The sequence below is a fragment of the Perognathus longimembris genome, chromosome 28 (genome assembly GCF_023159225.1).
Source record: "Perognathus longimembris pacificus isolate PPM17 chromosome 28, ASM2315922v1, whole genome shotgun sequence".
NCBI lineage: Eukaryota > Metazoa > Chordata > Mammalia > Rodentia > Heteromyidae > Perognathus > Perognathus longimembris.
In genome coordinates this window covers 97,949,435-97,969,783 of record NC_063188.1, presented here as the reverse complement: position 1 = coordinate 97,969,783, position 20,349 = coordinate 97,949,435, and the positions used below count along the sequence as shown (strand labels likewise).

The window sequence follows — 20,349 nt, the reverse complement described above, 5'->3', positions numbered from 1 at the left end:
ATATTGAGGGGATTCTCTTCATTGGTGATCTGGACAGATACCTAATGTGATACTTAAGCATCTGCAAATATTGTTATTTGTCTTTTATCCTTGTGTGGCCTGCAGTATGACATTCGACAGAAGGCTTTGAAACTCACAGCGAACAGTATGTACGGTTGCCTGGGATTTTCCTATAGCAGATTTTACGCCAAACCACTGGCTGCCTTGGTGACATACAAAGGAAGAGAGGTAAATGGCATAATAATATTCAGGTCTCTAAATATGAGTATTTTTAATGATACATGGTATAATGTGGGAGAGACAACTTTATCTAGTTATACAGCTCTAGATAGTCTTTTCCTGAACAAATTTGAGACAGATAGGCATTGACATGAGCATCCATTCATCAATTCTATGTGTGTGATTATTTATGAAACTTGTATTTGCCATGCTTTGTTCTGGCTACTGGGGATAGAGTATTGGCCAATGGTCCTTGTTATCATGAAGCTTATATTCTACCTAAAGTAGGGGAAAGGGTATGCATCGGTAGAGGATGTGAGGTGAGGAAAGGATTGTTTGGGAAAACAGACTAAATAAGTTAATAAATAAGTACAAAACTGACTAAGACGGTATGATTGGCTCTACAGATAATTAAATCAGGATGATGGCTTAGGGAATATTCAGATAGCTGGTTGATATTGGTTAGGTTAAAGTTCTTTAAAGAAGACACAAAGTAGCTAGATTTAATATTAAATTAAGTGCACTATGCTATTGTCTTGTCAGTGAATATAAGACTATTGGATTTTAAAGTCAGATAGTAGTTGTAGGCAGAATGCTTATATTGGGGATCTACACTCAATATTCTAGAGAAACGATTGAAAAACAATGGCTTTTGGGCTAAATCCAGCCTGTTGTCTATTTTTGTAAATAAAGTATAATTGAAATATAGTCAAGGGCTGAGATTGTGGCTTAGTGGTAGAGTGCTTGCCTAGCATGCGTGAAGACTTGAGTTCAATTCCTCAGTACCACATAAACAGAAAAAGCCGTAACTGATGCTGTGGATCAGGTAGTAGAGTGCTAGCCTTGAGCAAAAGAAGCTCAGGGACAGTGCCCAGGCCCTGAGTTCAAGCCCCAGGACTGGCAAAAAAAAGAAACATAGTCAAATTTATTCGTGTGCCTATCATATATAACTGTTTTGTGTGATGATCCCAGAGTTGAGTTGTCAATATAGAGTGTTCTATGGCCTGCAAAGCTTACCATTTGGCACATCAAGGAAAAAGGTTTGAGGGCAGGGAATATGGCCTAGTGGTAGAGTGCTTGCCTCATATACATGAAGCCCTGGGTTCAATTCCTTAGCACCACATATACAGAAAAAGCCAGAAGTGGCGCTATGGCTCAAGTGGTAGAGTGCTAGCCTTGGGCAAAAAGAAGCCAGGGACAGTGCTCAGGTCCTGAGTTCAAGTACCAAGACTGGCAAAAAAAAAATCAAACTTTAAAGGTTTGCTGACCTCTGCTTTAGTGTCTAGACCAACACACTGTTGAATAGTACTTTTTTGCCACATTCCCAGCCCCCTGTTGAATAAAAATTTAAGATACTAAAATGTTCTTTGCACTATCTAGTTAGGTTATACCTAACTAGGTGAGAAAGTAGAGTTTTTGAAATGAAATTAAATTAGCCACACATAGTTAATGGCTACTGTATTGAACAGTGCATGTCAACCTGATATGTGAAGCAAACATCAGACTGTCACTTTTATGTTGGCAGCCCTGTGCCCTATATGAGAGATTTGGCCTAGGACATCGTGAGGACAGGCAAAGCATGTGTTGACCCACAGTGATCGTTGGAAGCTATACGTGCCATTAGCTTGTTAGAACCATACAAGAATCCTTTGATATGGGTAATAATGTTCCCATTTTGTAAATGAGTCAAAGAAGTAAAGGATATTGAGTACCTGTTTTGAGTTGAGCTCATGTCTTTCTGGTTGTAATTCTTTTGCTGAGTATTGTCTCCATCATTGCAGGGTGTGTTTCATGAGTAGTTCTGCTTTATAGTCACCCTTTATTGGCAGCGGATCATCTTTTTCCAATACTTACCACAACACATAGACCTTTTTTTCCTCACATGGGATATAAATAGGGGCTAGCTGAAGTAAGAGAATGATGTTTGCAGTTTCTTAGGCTAAATTTACTTCAAAATTATTTAAATTTCATTTCTGTATGTGTATCCAATGGCTTCTGATAGAATACCATCTTATTTTTGTATTAGGAAATGCACTCACTATGCCCCAACTGGGTGATAATACATGGGTTGACTATTGAGATTGGTTCAAGGTTACTCTTAAGTTTCTCACGAGAGGCAATAGTTGACAATTTACTCCCTTGGAGAGTGCCTCTTGCTGTTGGGAAATCCCTGTTGTTACATTTTCTGCATTGGCTTAGAAATCCAAAAGCTTAAAAGGGCACTGTTGATAATGATAAGCCCCAAATTTGTCCAATGATCTCCCCAACTCCTCTAATCCATTGAATTTTAAGGGCAGTATTTTCATTTAGTTGAATTTTTAATGGAGCTAAACTCAATTTTAATTTTTCCATTCTGTAAAATATAACAATAAGAGATCACTAATAAATGAAATATAAAAAACCCTGCTCACTCTAAGAAATAAAGAATTTCAGCTATATCTAGACATAATCATGTGATTGAGATTCTTGGTTTCTACTTTCCCTGTTTCTTACTCCCTTTTCTTTCTATAAATAATACATACAATGTTTATGAAATGGAATGTAGGCCTTTCATAAAGTTAATGAGAAATACTTTAATAACTGCTCCCTTAAACTCTTATTCTAGATGATCCACAGAGCTCTATAGATATTATTTACTAAAATAAAAATGATTGTTAAAGTTTGTCATAATTATTAGTATTGGTATATGGAAATAGTGTATGTGATATTCTTTTTGGACTTGCTAGCACTCCTTGGATTTATTCATAAATATTTTTGGTTTTCAAGCATCTTTTAATTATTAAAGAAGTAGGGACAAAGTATAAAATGAGATTTAGTTGGGAGATTTTGGAGTATGTAAACTTATTAAACAGAAATTTTTGGTAATAAGAGTTGACAAAGTAATATAGCAACTTGAAGATCTTATAAATTCTGCTTTTAAAGTCCTTATAGGGTAAGTTCTATTAAGGTTCAAATAGAAATTAGTAAGGAAGAAACCTGCTAGCATGCCTTTGCAAAAGAAGGTACAGTTTTGCATTTGGATATGGGTTAATGCAGTTTGGAGGTGCCTTGAAGTTCTCCCTCCCTTTTTGTTTTGAAGTCTTATTTTGTGTGTGCTCATTTTTGTCAGAATCATGCAGGTTTAACTCTTGTGACCTAATAATTTCTGTAATCAAATGTATTATGGTTGCTAGAGTCCTCAGAGTAATTACTAATTGTACTTTTAAAAACAGACTTATAATAAAAGTGCTAGTAGTGGGTCAAATGGGCATCAATATTGTCTTTTCACAGATATGATCTTTCATACTTAATCTCTTCCCCAGTTTTTAATTGCTTAGTGGTACAGAAATTAGTGATTAAGAACTGTGTGAGAGACCTCACAGTATGCAAGTTATTTAAAAGTAATGAAGTCAATGTTTCCAGAAAAGAAATATGGAACTTCACTCAAAGACACTCAAGCGACTGTAAAAATGCTGTCTGGATTGGTGCTTGTTCTCATTATGTGGGTAGAAAGGCATAAAAAGAATTTGAGTAAGCCTACAGCAATGACTTGGCATGTGTATCCGTTATCAGTTGTCAAGTGTCTGGTGTGGTAATTGAAGTGATTGTTCACTAGATGGCGATAGACACCCTAAGATCATTAATCAATTAAAATTTTTATTCTGTGAACAATAGTGAAGACAATTTAGTGACTTATATCTGGCCTCGTTTTATACTTTTGTTAATATTGGAACTATCAGTGGAAGGTTAAAACTAGCCTAAAGGAATGTAGTAGTTGAATATACTTACTGTTTAAAATAATGATTTATGAATCACAAGTTTTATTGATAAGAACAGTCATTTATTAGTAGCTAAACCATATCTGACCATGGAAGCTAAATACATGACTTCCTTAGTCACAGAACCAGAGGCTGATCTAAAGGGAATTGGAAATGATTTTGATAATTTTGCCTCATTGAATTTGTTTTATTTTTCAAATGGAGGAATTTAAAACTTACTGTAATATATGAGCATTCTCTTTGTAATCCCTAGCATACTGGTAATATTTGTCTCTATGAAATAATTAGTACTGACATGCTATTATTTTATTCCTATATTCTATTATTTTCTGTGCTCTTGAGAAAACTTTTTGATCCACCAGATTTCTTATTACATTTTTGAGTGAATATGTGCTCTAGTGTTTGAGTGTAGAGTTCATCCTTGTTCATTTTCTTGCCTGGTAGGCTCAAATTAACCCTTGTTGGCTTGTTTGTCAGCTGATAGAGACTGTCTAGTTTTCAGCTGTGTTCAGAGCCTAAATTAGTACATTTTGAAGGTATACCCAAATCATTGCATGTAACCATTCCAATCTGGGTAGGCTTTCTTTCTATGATTCCCTTGGTGCAAAAGTAGCACTTGTCAGGAGCCTTGGGAATGTCATTGGGACAGAAGACTCTAGCTTTTGTTGATGTCAGTGATGTAGGTGGATCTTTCAATTATTAAGTGAGCTTTTCCATCTTTACCTGAAAAGAAGTAGAGATTTCACTTTTACAATCCATTTTTCCCCTTTAAAAAGCCTACTTTTTTCCCCAAAATTAAAAGCAATAAAATTTATAGCGATGACTAAAGTCTATTTCCTCTCTTGCCCACTCCTATTTTTTCTCTTTTTTAGCAGTAACTACACTCAGGGTTGTTTTTATGCCTTTCTACCCATATATTGTGCTTTTTGCCTGTGGGTCCCCCTCCTTTCTTTTTTCCTTTCACAAAGTGTGTGTGTGTGTGTGTGTGTGTGTGTGTGTGTGTGTGTGTGTGTGTGTGTATGTACATCTGATGCACTAAAAGATTTTTACCATTTATGTGTCAAGGGTCCTCCTACTCTGTATATTTCAATTTAAGTGTATCCATCAATTTTGGTACGTTTCCAGATTTGATTCACTAATGTTAACTATTATAAAATATTTCATTGAATAAACATGGTGTAATTTTTCTTTTAATTGTCCCTTATTTGGGGAAAGGGATGGAATGTTACTATGTAGCTGAGGCAGACCTCAAAGTTGTGATCCTCTAGCCTCTTCAGTGCTGAGATCACAGGCATGTATTACTGTGCTTGGCCTTTGTACATGATTTTTAATTTTCCAATTTTTTCATAATTATTTTTGTTGTGGTTACAAGCAGTGCTACAGTAGACAATAACACCCAGACAAGCGTTCCTGTCTTGTATTCCTAAAATTGGAATTGATATGTCTGTATGCAGCATGGGATTTTATTGATAAGAATAATAATTTAATTTACTGTGATAAGCTAAATTCTTTCTATGAAATCTTCAGCCACCATTTTGATGGGTAATCTATAAAAAATTAATAGTGTTTTCCTTTGAATTTTTGTCTATTTTTCTTTTCCTTTTTTATATTGTGTTGTACAAAGAGGTTACCATTGCATAAGTCAGGTTATGAATACAGTGTTTTCTTAATATCACCCCTTCTGTCATTTTCATTTCTTTCTGTTTTCCTATCAAAAGGCTTAAATATTTGTCAATATGATCAGAGTCTTCAGAATTGTACATCCTGGTCAGCACTTGTTATTATCAGATTTTTTTGAGATAAAATCTCTATGTAGCCCAGGCTGACCTTGAATTTACCATGAAGCCCAGACTGTCTACAAGCTTGCTATCTTTCTACCTCTGCCTCCCTGGATTACAGGCATGTACCACTATACCTGGCTCAGCATTTTTTTTTTGTCAGTTTCATTACGGATAAGTGCCATCTTGCTGTGATTTTAATTTGTCTTCACTTGGTTTTTCATTAAGTTGGGAATTTTTCATGTTGATTAACTCCTCTATTTTCTCTTCTGAGTTGCCTGTATGAACATATATGTCTTGTCCTATTTTGCTGGATTGTATGCTTCTTGATATTTCTTCTTAGATATTCAAAAGCTAATCCTCATTAGGCTAATTGTGGTGCACATGCATAGTTTTTAGGTTGTGGCTTGTCTTTTAACTCTATTAGTGGTCTTTCATTGTGCAAAAATTTCGAGTTTCAATGGTAAATATTTGATTTTTTTCCTCTTTATACTATACAGGATTTTCTTAGGAAATGTTTTCTTTTCCCAGTGACAGAAATTCTCTTATTTTCCTGTAAGAATTGCAAAGTTTGTTCTTTTTATTTAGATCTTTAATCCTTCTGGAAAATATTTTTAGAGGTCAATTGTATTTGCTCATTTCCCTCTTTGTGGATTTGGTGAACTCGTTACTGTATTCCAGGTACTGATAAACTATGACCCTTGGCTAAATTTGCCCCTGCCTGTTTTTGTAAATAAAGTTTTATTGGAACACAGCCATACCTATTTGTTTCTGACTGTGCTATAATAACAGAGTTGCATAGTTGCCACAGAGACTGAGTAACCTTCAAAGTGTAAACATGTATTGTCTAGCTGTGTACAGAAAAAGTTGGCCAGCCTCTGATCTAAAGGGATAATCATGTGAAATACAAGAGTAACTCTTGTTTCTAACATTATCAGGCAGAGTTGGTGAAATAGAGGAAATTATAATGAAGGCAGTAAGAAAGAAATACCACAATCTTTTGGCCATAAAAAATACAGATTTTGGGGTTTCACTGGCTCTTAAATTGTCATGAGAATGTCTTACGACTTGATTAGAGTAACAGGGAAGGTCTGTGAATTCTGAAAAGATTCACATAACAGTTGGTGTGTCTATGCATATGTTTCTATCTTCTAGAAAGTGAGTGCATAGCAAGGAAGTGAATATTCACAGGAGACCAAGATATAAAGCTGGTAAAAAGGACTGCTAGTTCTTGTATTTCATTTCTGTGTAATTCATGTGTAGCTTGAAGGAAAACCATAGGCTCAAAAAGGTATGCTTTTTCCTCACCTGAAACTTGGCTGTGAATTTGCTTACCAGACTAGACCCATGGAAACTATGTGAGTGGTAGGACAAAGTGTTCTCATTCGATTCCCAGAGTTTTAATAGCCACTATCACAACTGCTTTTGACTTCAGCTACCTTATTGGCATTTTGATTTTTTTCTTGAGCCAGAGTCTCACTGTATAGCTCAGGCTGGCCTCAGCCTCCTGAGTGCTGGGATTAGAGATGTGCGTCACTGTGCACCTGGCTTTTGATTTTTCTTTTTAAACATAAAGTTAATATGAGGATTTTTTAAAGGCTGAAACAAAAGATTAATATATTTTGGTGGCTTTATTTTAGATTATTATAGATATCACTTTTCTTGGTGGTACAAGGCCTTTAACTCAGCCTCATGCTTGCTAGTAGACAGACTGTCTACCACTTGAGCCCTATCCCCAGCTCCTTTTGCCTTTCTTTTTTTTGAAAACTATCTTGTGTTTTGGGAGGTCACCCTTGAACTGTGATCTTCCCAGTCTTTCCACAGTAGCTGGGACTATAGGTGTGAGTTACCATACTTGACAATTACATAGTACTTTTTGAATTGTTTACATTATAAAATTAGATGCCAGAGAAACTTTCAAATATTTCTGTTGTCATATTTCAGGGATGTTTGGGTTCTTAATTCATTGCCTGTTCTTTAGAACTGATAATATTCAATTTTATTAATTTGTATTCTATCAGTTCATGCATTGTACTTCACTTAAAATGAGTTAAAATTCTTAGTCCAAATTAATAATTATTTTAGAATCTAAGTTTGTTTCATTTACTATTGAATTCTATAGAAACAGCTATCTGCAGTCAAGTAAGTGGCATATTAACTGCAGATCATTTATATTGATTAACTTATACTAAGGAACATCTCCATTTGCTTGTCCATTTGTTTGTAGCCTTTCTAAAAATTGATGACAGTAATGTTGCTAAATAATAAGATGAAAAGAGGAAGCAATACTTTGGAAACACTCCATGGAAAGCCAGGCAAGACTATAGTTAGATTTTTAATAATTTGAGAAATGAACATCAAGAATGGAATAATTCATGTATAGTTCTTTTAATATATGATCCTTACTATGGACATATACAAAATATCCTAAATATCATATATAAGCATGTACTTTATTATACAGTTTCTTCTGTATGTAAAGTATAGTGTCTCTTTGATTGTGTTGTAGAAATAATTGAGTTCCACATAGACTTGATTTGAGAGCAGTCTGTATGGTAAACACTGGGTATTCTTTTTTTCATCGTAGCAAAATCTTCAAGACTGGAAACAAAATCCCATGTGATTTTTTTCCTTTTTAAATAGCTTAAAATTAACACCTCCAGGATGCCTGGATATTGACTTCTTTGTGCCCTTTGGCCTTTTGGACATTTGAAAGATACAAGTATAGAAGGTCACAAGATGATTGATGTTAAGAGGCAGCTGAGAAGAGAAAGACAGGATGGATCAAGCCCAAGTCCTTTCTGAAGTCGGCTGTCAAATAGACTGGATCTGTGACTATAAAACAAGAAAACTTTATCAAGGAGGCCATTTAGATATTGTCTCATTGATTCCCTTTGCATTTTCTCAAGTTTTTGAGTGGTTGCCACATCTTTGTTTTATCTGAGCTTTAGGGTGTCCAGGCATTGGTCCAAATGTCATGATCATGTAAGTCTTTGTCCAAGGAGGAGCAGCCCCCTAATTCTATTTCTAAACATCAGTTGCGGTTGTGGGTTGGCCTTCTGTTCTTTTTAAAAACATTTAAAAATTATCTTTAAAGCTGGGCATTGGTGGCTCACGCTTGTGTTCCTAGCTAATCAGGTGGCTGAGATCTGAGGATCATGGTTTGAAGCCAGCCCAGGCAGGAAAGTGTATAAGCCCCTTATATCCAATTAACCACAAGAAAACTGGAAGCGGCACTGTAGTTCAAGTGGTAGAGCACTGGCTTTGAGCAAAAGAGCTCAAGGACAGTGCTCAGGGCCCGAGTTCACGCACCATGACTGACAAAAAAATTATCTTTAAATAGTTATATAACTGGATTTGCTTCAACATGTCAGTTTATGAATACAATGCATCTTGATCGGTGTTACCTCTTTTACACTCCTCCCTACCTCTAATTTTTCAGAATCTTTTCTCATGGACAAGCAAATGGAGATGTTCCTTAGTATAAGTTAATCAGTATAAATTCCTTCATTGAAATTTTCTTATTCTTGATATATACATGCTTTTTTCCCCACCTATACATTGGATTCCCTCCTTCCTTTTCTTTCCCCCTCCTTCTGCCTCACTGTTACTAGACGGGCATTCTGCTTTATGCCACCCCTCTAGCCTTTTCGTGGACTAGTTATTTTAGGATAGGGTCTTGATTTCTGTTCAGTCTCATGCCTGGACCATGACCCTGCTGTTTACATTTCTTACAGTAGCTGAGAGGACAGGAGTGCCACCATACTCAGTTCCTTCCATTGAGATGAAGTCTCATGAACTTTTTTTCTTTTTTTTTGCTTAGGGTGGCCTGGAGCTTTGATCATCTCAATCTCAGCTTCCTGTGTACAGGGATGACAGGGTCAGGTCACCATGCCCAGCTATTCATTGTAAAAGGGTCTTGTGAACTTTTTACTGAGGCTGGCCTCAAAAACCGTAGTCTTCCTGATGTCAGCCTCCCTAGTTGCTGGGATTATAGGCATGAGCCACTGAGTCTGGGTGGATTTTTTTTTTTTTTTTTTTTTTTTTTTTGCCAGTCCTGGGCCTTGGACTCAGGGCCTGAGCACTGTCCCTGGCTTCTTTTTGCTCAAGGCTAGCACTCTGCCACTTGAGTCACAGCGCCACTTCTGGCCATTTTCTGTATAAGTGGTGCTGGGGAATTGAATTCAGGGCTTCAAGTATAGGAGGCAAGCGCTCTTGCCACTAGGCCGTATCCCCAGCCCCTGGATTTTTTTTTTTTAATACTACATTTCCAAATGAAGTTGGATAAACTAGTATCCATATTTAAAATGATTTTCTTTATTAACAAAAACTGAACCAAAAGAAAAAAACAAACCTGTACTTCAGATTATCTTGGTGTTTTTCAATCTTGTATCCAGTTGGTAAGGGATCATGCTTTAGATATGTTTGTGCCCCACCTCGCCCTTGGCCTCACACAGCAGATGCTTGTTTTATCTCTGGGATCATGCTTACCATGTGTTGCTGCATTTACAGATGGGTAGGTGTGGAGGTGATACACATTTTTTAAATGGGGTTTTGGCATTTAAGACTACTTTGAGATGGTAAGAATGGCTAGAATATGCACAATAAGAAAAGGGATACTTGTGTACCTTTATACAAGGAAGTCTCATTTGAGCAAGCAGAGATGGGGTATTTTTGCTTTTATATTTTGCCCTCTTCATTATTGAAGACATTGGGAATGTGGCTAAGGCTGAGAAGATAGGTAAATACTATCAGACTGACCTTGCACCAATGCCACTGCTCTGCTGGGATAGATTAAGTTTAATTACATTGACTTGAATTGCATAGATTGAGTCCTTGGAAATCTCTTCTTTTTTTTTTCCAACCCTCATCAGAACAAGTGACTTTCTTTTAACCCACATTCATTTCACTTTCTATGTATGTGAAAATTTCACATAAACCTATTTTAGTATATGTTTTTTTTTTTTTTCACAAGCCGCGTGTTATTTGACAGGTGTTCTAAAGCTCCTTGCTTTGGCAATGAACCAAGATGACAGAGCAGTAATGATTTCAAAAGCGCTATTCCCTCCTTGTTAAGAGACAAAAAGAAGTGTGAAGTTATTAACCACTATTCACTAGTGGCATGGAAACTGGTGTAAGGTTTAATTGTCTGGTTCTACAGTTGGTCTGCATAGGTTATTTCCTGGCTACTACTACTTACTCTTAAGGAAAGAGAAAAAAATACCATAAAACTTGACTATTTTTCTCCCACATCTTAGGCCCTTCATTTTGCACAAATTATAGGTAAATAGACTGAAGAGAAAGGATTACTGAAAAACCAAAATATTGACCTTTTCTGCTTCGTAGGATTTCCCTTTTCATCTGCTCAGGTAATAGATTTATGGGTGACATGGCAGCACTGAACGACCTTGCAAATTCCCCCTCTACCCTGAGAGGAATTAGATGCCCAAGTGTTTGCATCTGCAGTGTCTACGATGTTACTACACTGTCTGCTTACTTTATCCATGCTGGGTATATTTAGTGCTAATTGGAAGAACCTACTTTTGGCAGCCTGTGCTGTCTGGTGGCTTGAGCATATTTTTCCCAACAGTAGAGTCAGGCCTATTAAAGGCATATCCATGTGAAATTTGAAAACAAAACAAGCTCCTTGTGCTTATGGCTCAGGACTGGTTCACTGGGTGGGTGGGTGGGGACCAATAGAATAGTGCTTTCTGCTTGTGCTTAATCATTTCAGTGGGCAGTGTGAGCTTGTGTCATTTTACCAGATCATAAATACTGTGTTAAATTACAGTGAGCCAAGTTTGGTAAGTTGTGGGAGTTTTAGAAGGTGGAGAGAATAGTTTTATTTATGTGTATATGTGTGAAGACACCATTTGATTTTAAGCCAGAGATTCCTGGCCACTGTAGTCATCATTTTAGAGATCTTGTACTTACTTTGAAATTTAGTGTTATCATTGGATTATACAGCTGTCCTTGTTTCCTTAGTAGTATATTTTCTGTGTGTGGTTGAATTAGCTTGTACTCCTTTTAAATTTGAATCTATTAATGTCAAAATCTAAAACATTTCCATCTTTTAAAAGGCAATATGAAATAGAACATACCTGAAAGTGAATCTTTACTCACACTTTTAAAAAGAACAGCTAAATTTGAGTGATTTTTAGGAAGTTTATGTGTGGTCTTCAGAATTTTTACTAAGTACTAATTTATCCTAATGGGTTTGGGCTTATTTTTCTAGTATCTGTTCTTACATGCTTTATTTATTTTGCACATTTAGCAAATGTATTTGCCATTTTGGGACTAGTGATTAGAATCTTTTACCTTCAGGTTAAGAGTGGGGATAGGAGTAGGACAAAGATATTAGGTTTCTTTCGTAATTCGGAGTGTCAGACAGTTGGCTATATTTGCTCCAGGGGCTTTTTACCCCTGCTGATAGAGCTGGGGGCTACTTTTTGAGCCCTGTGTAGGAGTGTGTGTGAGTTCCTTGATGGGAGTAGTGACAGTTGAATAGCTCATAGGCTATTAATAATGTACATTGTTCCTGAGGACACGTGTAATATTTCTGAGCACTGGCCAACCGGGTAGAGTGTAGGTTCTAATTAAGTTGAACTATATAGCATGATGTGATTGTCAGCTGATAATTTAATCACAGGAAAAATCTGGATATTTCTTCTTAATGTGTCTTGATTGGGCAGAAGAAAATAACTTATTTTCAGAAGATTGACTTAGAATGAGTAATATATTTAATTCCATTACTGAATCTTGCTTCATAACCAGTAATATTTGCTGAGTGAGACCATAGAGAGAAATGACATTGCTAGTGACTCATTGGTTTGAGATAGAAAAAAGTCTTCTGTAGGCACAAAAACCACACTGAAATGCCTGTGTATGCACTGGAAGAAGCCTTGGACTAGATTGCAAGGGTATCATAGTCACTCACTCATTTGCTTTGTATAGCTTTATGTTTTTGTTTTTGTTTTTTTTGCCAGTCCTGGGGCTTGAACTCTGGTCCTAGGTACTGTCCCTGAGCTTCTTTTGCTCACGGCTAGCACATTACCACTTGAGCCACAGAGTTACTTCTGGCTTTTTCTGTTTATTTGGTACTGAAGAACTGAACCCGGGGCTTCATGCATGCGAGGCAAGCACTGCATCACTAGGCCATATCCCCAGCTACAAATGTTGTTTATACCAAAACAGGGTTTTTTGTTTTGTTTTGTTTTGTTTTTGGTTGGTCATGGGACTTGAACCCAGGGCCTAGGCTCTGTCCCTGAACTTCTTAGTTCAAGGCTAGCACTCTACCACTTGGAGCCACAGTGCCACTTCCTTTGTGTGGCTTTGAGCAAGTCATCCTGCCTGTGTATTTCACTTGGCAGAGAGTGCTAGACCATAGTGATTACTGCACTGAGGGCTTTGGGTTCAAAGCATATTAATACAGGGTAGCCCATGTGCTCCTATTTAGAACAACCTAGAGTAAGCACTTACAAGGCATTGAGCACCTATCTACCAGGTGCAGGCATGGGGCTGGTAAGTTTTAAGTAAATGAGGATCTTGTCCTCATGAAGTTTTTATTCTGGAAGGTGATAGCTATTAACCAAATGGTCAAATGAATCACTTTGCTATTCTGAAGAAGTGCAAGAAAAAAAGCATGAATTTCTCAGTGCTGGTAGCAAAGCCCTTGGGATAAACTGAAAAATTGGAAGGTTCCCGAGTCCATGGAACCTGAAGTAATGAGATCTATAGCGTATGGGCTAGAGTTAACTAGGTAAAGAGTTGTAGGAACAAATATTCCAAAAATAGTATGTGCAAGAGATCCAGTGGTGGGTAGAAGCATGACTGAGTTGAAAGAGTCAGAGTGGATGAGGGGAAACTGATTAGTAGGCTATTATTAGAATATTCCAGGCAAGGTGTGGTAGTAGCTTGGCTGGTGTAATAGTATTCAGGGGGAGGGAGAAGCATACTGGCATGAGGGAGATTTAAGAGGAAAACAGCCCACAAAACTTGCTGATAAATTGGATGTGGAGTTTAGAATGGGGAATGTATCAAAGTCAGCTTCCTTTCTGACTTGAGCATGCAGATGGATGGGGTGCCCTTTTACTGAGGTGACGAGCCTTGGAGATGACCGGATGCAGGGCAGGGAGAAACAATGATGAACAGTTTGATCTTAGACATGCTCACTTAAAAAATATTTTTACTTTAAATCAACATAGTAATTGTACATCTTTGTGAGACATAGTACTACACATATATGACTACTCTGTTACATGTATGTGTATATACACATGTATGTATATAATAGATATCCCATAAATATGAGTTTTATATATGTACACATACATACGCATATATATCTATATATACACATGCACATGTCAATTTTTATAAGCCATAGTTATCCTAACACATTGTAGGAACATTAGAATTTATTCATCCTATTGAACTGTATCCTGTAATGGACGTATTAATTTTGAAGTGGCACTATATGAATTTGGGAGTTGTCAATATATGGAAGTAAATTAAGCCTAGGACATGGGTAAAATTATTTTGAAATACAGGAAAGAGTGGGAAGAGAAGTGGGTGTAAGACTGAGTTTTAAGGATCCTCAGCTTGATGGAGGAGGATAGGCTTAAGAATTAGGTTGTTAAAAAAATAATCAGAAAAGGTAGGATTAGGTGTTGTGGAAGCCTGAAAAGAGTGCTTGAAGGAGGTAGTGGGCAACTGTGGCAAAGAGACGGTGCCTATTAATTTGGACATTTTCCATTGAGTTTTGAGGCAGGGAAATAATTGCCTTCTGTTAATGCTTCAGTTTGAGTGAAGCTATGGTGGTGAGTCTGAATTGCTGTAGGAAGATGTTAACATTTTCTATACATCATAAATGAGTTTGAGGACTGGGAGGTGGAACAGTAGAACACCTCAACTGAGTGACAGAACTGGAATCGAGGCCTTGGCTTAGGAGCCTCAACCTCCTTCCTGTAACCATTATGCTTGACTCCACCAGCCTCTTGGCTGAGTAGTTTAGCATGTGGACTGAAGAGGAAAACATAGCTGTCTCCTGGCCCTGCTTCTCCCTGAGATGAGAATCTACTGGCTAGCTATTTGTCCTCTCTGAGCCTCAGCTCCCATCTTTTAAAAACTACCCAGTGGGTTATTGGGCAGATTAAGTGAGGTAATATGTGTCGATGCCTTGGTACGTGTTTGGTGCATAATAAGTACTCCGTGAATGTTAGCTAGAAAGTAAATACTCTTTGTTGTGTATGTGCCCTCCGAGCGTCTCTTAATTCAACCATATTTTTCTTTTACTTGAAGACTTAATAGTCTGCTCTGAAAAGACCAATTTGTATGCTATTTGCCAAATTATTTTCCAGTGTCTGTTTTTTACTTTGCCATTTTGTCTGCTTTCAGTGCCTTTGACCACCTACACGACTAATTTCTGTGCAATTTCGTAGAGTCTTCTTTAAAACTCACTTTTCATGACTTGTTTAACCTGATCTTCCTTAACTCCCCAACTTAATGACTTATGTTACATTCATTCACTCTTAGAGGTTTGATAAGTTTGTTCTTTCCATTTTGCTAAATAAATAAATTCAGGGGACCGGAGTGGGTTTTTTTTTTTTTTAAATATCTTTTAGAACACAGAGTAAAGTGGTTTAAAGTGGTGGGCACAAAATGGAACTTACTTTTATCTCAGAACTAGTTTAGTTTGGTTCACCTTACCTTTGTGTACCTATTCACTGATTTCCAGTCTGGCTTTTTGCTGGTAATTGGAGATGGAGTCTCTCAGATTTTTCTGCCCAGGCTGGCTTTGAACTATATTCCTCCACAGTCTCAGTCTCCTGAGTACCTAGGATCATAGGCGTAAGCCACTGGCAGCAGCTGGAATGGAATTCTTAAGATTAGTTGATGAAACAAGGGTAGAAAGATGGGAATGAGGAAGAATGCTTCCTTCTGTCGGATGTATTTTGTGTAATTAAACGATGGTAGCCCTCTACCACCACTGAAAACTGAAATGGTCCTGAAATATGACTATGCAGCTTGTCTACAGCATTCTCCACTTGTTAAAATGTTGAAAGTTGTAGATTGTTCACCTTAAGCAGAATAAACAAATAGATGCAGAAAATGTATTCAGTAATCTTTGCTTGATGAGCAGAAGCTAGTGGTTGTTTAGAACAAATAAAGGAGACAAAAACTCCCCTAACTTTTATTTACCAATCAGATTGCAAAGGAAAAAATAGCCTATTTTTAGACTGAGGCTTCAATTATGCTAAGCCTCGAAGATAATGAAACAGTCTGACACAAAAGAGTGTGGTGACGCAAATTTGTGTGGTGAAATTCCAATACATTCACTGACTTTTTAGGATTCTGCACAGTGAATATTAAGCTCCTAAAGTGTTTGTTGCCCGGAAACAGTGCTTTATTCTCTTACATGCAGTGTAATGAAGTGAACCTGTGTTGTAATTTGTTTCTCGAAAGGAAAAGGGGAAATTAACACACAACATCCATTCCTGCATCCTATCTTTGGCCTCTTCTGTGTGCCTTTTATGTGCTGAAGCCACCAAGTTTGTTCTTGCTAATGCTGCATATTGCCTCCGGTCTTTACCACTGTAATTTTTCTTAATGCTGTAGGAGTTTCCAGTTTTATCATTTTATTTTATATTATAGATTTGGCAGAATTTGGAGGCTTTTCTTTTCTGCCATTCTTTTCTTTATGTAAGAATTACACTTAGCTTTTCTACTCCCATTCTTTCTTAATTATGTCAGGTGACGTCTTTCCTTGGAACTAATTAGTTTGGGAGGTTTAAGTGAAATGTGTGCTGGCACTGAACCTCGTTGGCCGGATTAATGGAAGTTGGCTATTAGTGCTCTCCCAGTCTCATGTCGCCTTTCCATTTACAAGTTTAGTAATATACTTCTGGGTTTTTATTTTGCTACTTGTGGTTGTTGTTCTGAAAAGAACCTGGAGTACTGAATTACTCATGTCTTTTTTTCTTTTGGAACCCTTCTGTAACCTGGATCTTAGGAAATCTAGATTCGAGAGCTTGGCCATCTTCCATTTGATCTCAGGACATTCTTTTTTAAAGCAGTCACATAAGAACTGAATTCAGGAAAGCAGAAGAAAAGACCTATCGACCTCAAGGAGCCAAAGTTGAAAGGCCCTGGCATTGGTAATTTGTGGTTGGATTTGATGAAGTGGGGAGAACAGAGGATATAAAAGGGAATGAAAGAGCTCCTCATTAGATTCACATTGAAGTGCATCAGTGTGACCTGTGGAAAAGCTGAAAACATAAAATAGCAATCGGCGATTGGTAAAGGATAGCTTAGTTGGATGAAGTGGAGGCTGGGAAAATTCTGGCTAGGTGCCTGCTATCCACATTCACTATTTACTCTATTTCATTTAATCTCCCATAACCCTGCAGGTAGGGGATATTATCCCTTTTTACGAATGAGGGTAAAGTCTCAAGGGATTAAGTAAATTGCCAAGGTCTCTATTTGTTAGTGGCTAAAATGAACATGGCTTCTCATATCTGTCCCACTCTTCTCAAATGCTGAGAGCAGACACCAACTGTATATGTCATCTTAAGCTTAATAACTAAAGCACAATGTGGTTCATAGGCCAACTTCAGTTGAATCATCTGCTATTGTGGGCCAGGTACACTATTAAATTAGGGATATAAAAGGGAGTAAGACTAGAATCCCTGTTATATACTGCATTGGGTGTAAGAGTAGAGGGAAAGTCAAGACATTGACCTATGAATGAACTCTATACCATAGATAAAGAATATTTATTTATTTTTTGCCAGTCCTGGGCCTTGGTCTCAGGGCCTTAGCACTGTCCTTGGCTTCTTTTTGCTCAAGGCTAGCACTCTGCCACTTGAGCCACAGCGCCACTTCTGGCCATTTTCTGTATCTGGTGCTGGGGAATCGAACCCAGGGCTTCATGTATACGAGGCAAGCACTCTTTGCCACTAGGCCATATCCCCAGCCCTGATAGAATATTTAAACTAAGGGAGAAAGGAAAATGTTACCTGAAAGTTGGAGAATTGCTCATAGAAAAATTCCAGCTCTTGCTGAGTTCCGTGGATTATTTGGTCATCATAAGTACTTGCCCAGAAAGCTTATGATATGTTGTCTTTGCAGAAGGAGATGAAGCCAAAGTAAGACCACGTGAAAGGATCTCTCAAACTTTGGGGACATCTCTCTTCTTCTACTTAGAGGCCCAAATTTAATTTACATGAGGGGGGGTGGTGTGTGTGTGTGTGTGTGTGTGTGTGTGTGTGTGTGTGTGTGTGTGTTTCTATTTCTGTAGCCATTAACTTTTTCTTTTTTTTTGATAGTTCACATTTTATAGTAACTTAGACAAAAAGGCTTTTACAATTTACAGAAAAATATTTGAGGGTTTTAATGATCATTTACACTATGATAGTTTGTCCGCACAACCGAATTGTTGTTTGTGTTAGCTCATTCATTTTAAATTTATACTTATTTACATATTTTTATCTCTTTTATTTTTAATTTGTTTATGTAGTACAAAGGAATCAAACCCAGGGCCTCATGCATGCAAGGCAAGCAGTCCACCACTAAGCTTCTTTTTCTTTTGTTAGGTTGTGGAGCTTGAACTCAGAGGTCTGGGTGCTGTCCCTGAACATTTTTGCTCAAGGCTAGCCCTCTACAACATTAAGCCACAGCTCCACTTCTAGTTTTTAGGTGGTTAATCAGAGACCTGAGTCTCATGGACTTTCCTGCCTAGACTTGCTTTGAACCATGGTCCTCAGATCTCAGCCTCCTGATTAGCTAGGATTACAGGCACGTGCCACCCGTGCCTGGCTCCTTTTCTTCATTTTTAAACTCAAGGAGTACCTTCACTCCTCCCCTTCTCTTTCCCCCTTGCTTCTCTTACCAAGTAAGGCACAGGGGACCCTAATTTCATCTCAGCCACTATTAGAAGGTTCTATCTAGTACAGTGACTTTCATCTAATTGACACTCTTATGAAGTGCTTTGTCATGGAGCAATAGAATTTGAAATATTCCTGTGATTAATTCATATTGATAATTTGGGCTGCTACAAGGTGCTTTGTTTTCAAAAGGGAAAAAACCGTTGCCTTCTCACTGTCAATAAGAATAACAAAAAGTATCATCAAATGTAAATCAAAATCCAAGATGAGTGAAAAAAATATTTGGAATAGTGAAGAGTTCTTTCATAAGTTCTATCTTTCAGACAGATACACTACATCTCAGAATGCTCAAGGCATATCCTAGCAGAATGTCTCAAACGTGGTGTAGGATCAGGTGTAGGATTAAGAAATGAGTATTGGCATTGCTGAGGAATTCTGGATAGTATGTGTTTTGTTTACCAAACTTGGAAATTACTTCATAGAACAGATTGATCTTCAGGTCTTTTTGATCACAGTAAGATGGAAGTTGTATGGGAGGAGGGGAGACGTCAAGGCAGGAAGATCAGTCAGGATGTTTCACACATTCGATTCTCTAATAAAAATAGTACTGAACCAGTACTTGGACATCGCTCTTGGTCTGAAGGTGATATTCTTTAGCATCTCATACAGTAAAAAGGTGATAAACCTTTCAAGTGTTTTTTTTTCAGGGCAGAAATAGCAGGGTCATAAAGTCATAACTCTTGTAATTTGGGATACAGATTACAACTAGTTCAGGATTTTGTCAGGATGTTTTTCAAGGGCTTCTGCCTAGAACACTGAAGAAATTAGCATTAATTCTGATTTCTAAACGGTGAACTCTAGATAATTATGGACTACTGAGTTACACAAAATCAGTCTAGAAAAGATTGTAGTTGTTTTTCATTTGCATTTTTGTTTGTATTTTACAAGGCAAGCACTACCACTAGGCCATATATTCCCAGCCCTTTGTTTGTATTTTATGATAGTCACCAAGGGCCATTATTGCCTCACTAAAAAAACATAATTTTTTTTCTTTTTGGCTTAATATTAGGTTGGATCACATGAAAGTGCTTGTTTTGAAAGCCAAAAGCAGTTGAATGTTAACAATTTCATATAATTCATCCTAATGGGTTTCCTTCTTTTTTTTTCTATTCATAAAATTAATACACATTTGTTATAGCACACTTAGAAAATATAACAGGATAGAGGAAAATAAAATTTACTCATGATCTGACAACCTAATTTGTACATTTTCCTATCTTTCCATGTATGTACATATCCACACAAAAATATATATTCACCAGAGTATTACTTAAAAGACCTATGTGGCTATAATTCATTTTTGAAGATTACCTGGCTATTTAAATTCAACCTAACACATACAGTTTTCTGTAATTAGTAATTTATAAGAACTAAATTTTTTGGTATTAGGATTTCAGCAGGTAGCTGTCATATTATTCATACCCTTATTTTAGGAACTCATATTTTATAATGACAGATAAAATTACAACAAACATCCTGTACATGAATATTAGTTTCCATCATTGATAATGTCCATAGAGTGGATTGTCCAAAGTGGTATTTCTAGATTAAGAGATGTGAACTCGTAAAACAATACTGTGACAATCAGCTTCTACTTCTTAGCAAAAGAAATAGGATTAGCTAATTTTGTTTTTCCATCATTGATAGTTA

General features: G+C 37.1%; 1 protein-coding gene across 4 annotated transcripts in view; it reads left to right on the top strand.

Moving 5' to 3' along the window:
* Pola1 (DNA polymerase alpha 1, catalytic subunit) overlaps window positions 1-20,349 on the top strand; it is a 300,929-nt gene that overhangs the window by 54,988 nt on the left and 225,592 nt on the right. For all 4 annotated transcript variants that reach the window (XR_007209422.1, XM_048336784.1, XM_048336786.1 and 1 more), the window contains exon 26: window positions 106-228. Coding sequence is in view for 3 of the 4 variants with exons in the window: in XM_048336784.1 (XP_048192741.1) it covers window positions 106-228 (123 nt within the window). In the remaining variant the exon portion in view is untranslated. The remainder of the gene's footprint in view (window positions 1-105; window positions 229-20,349) is intronic.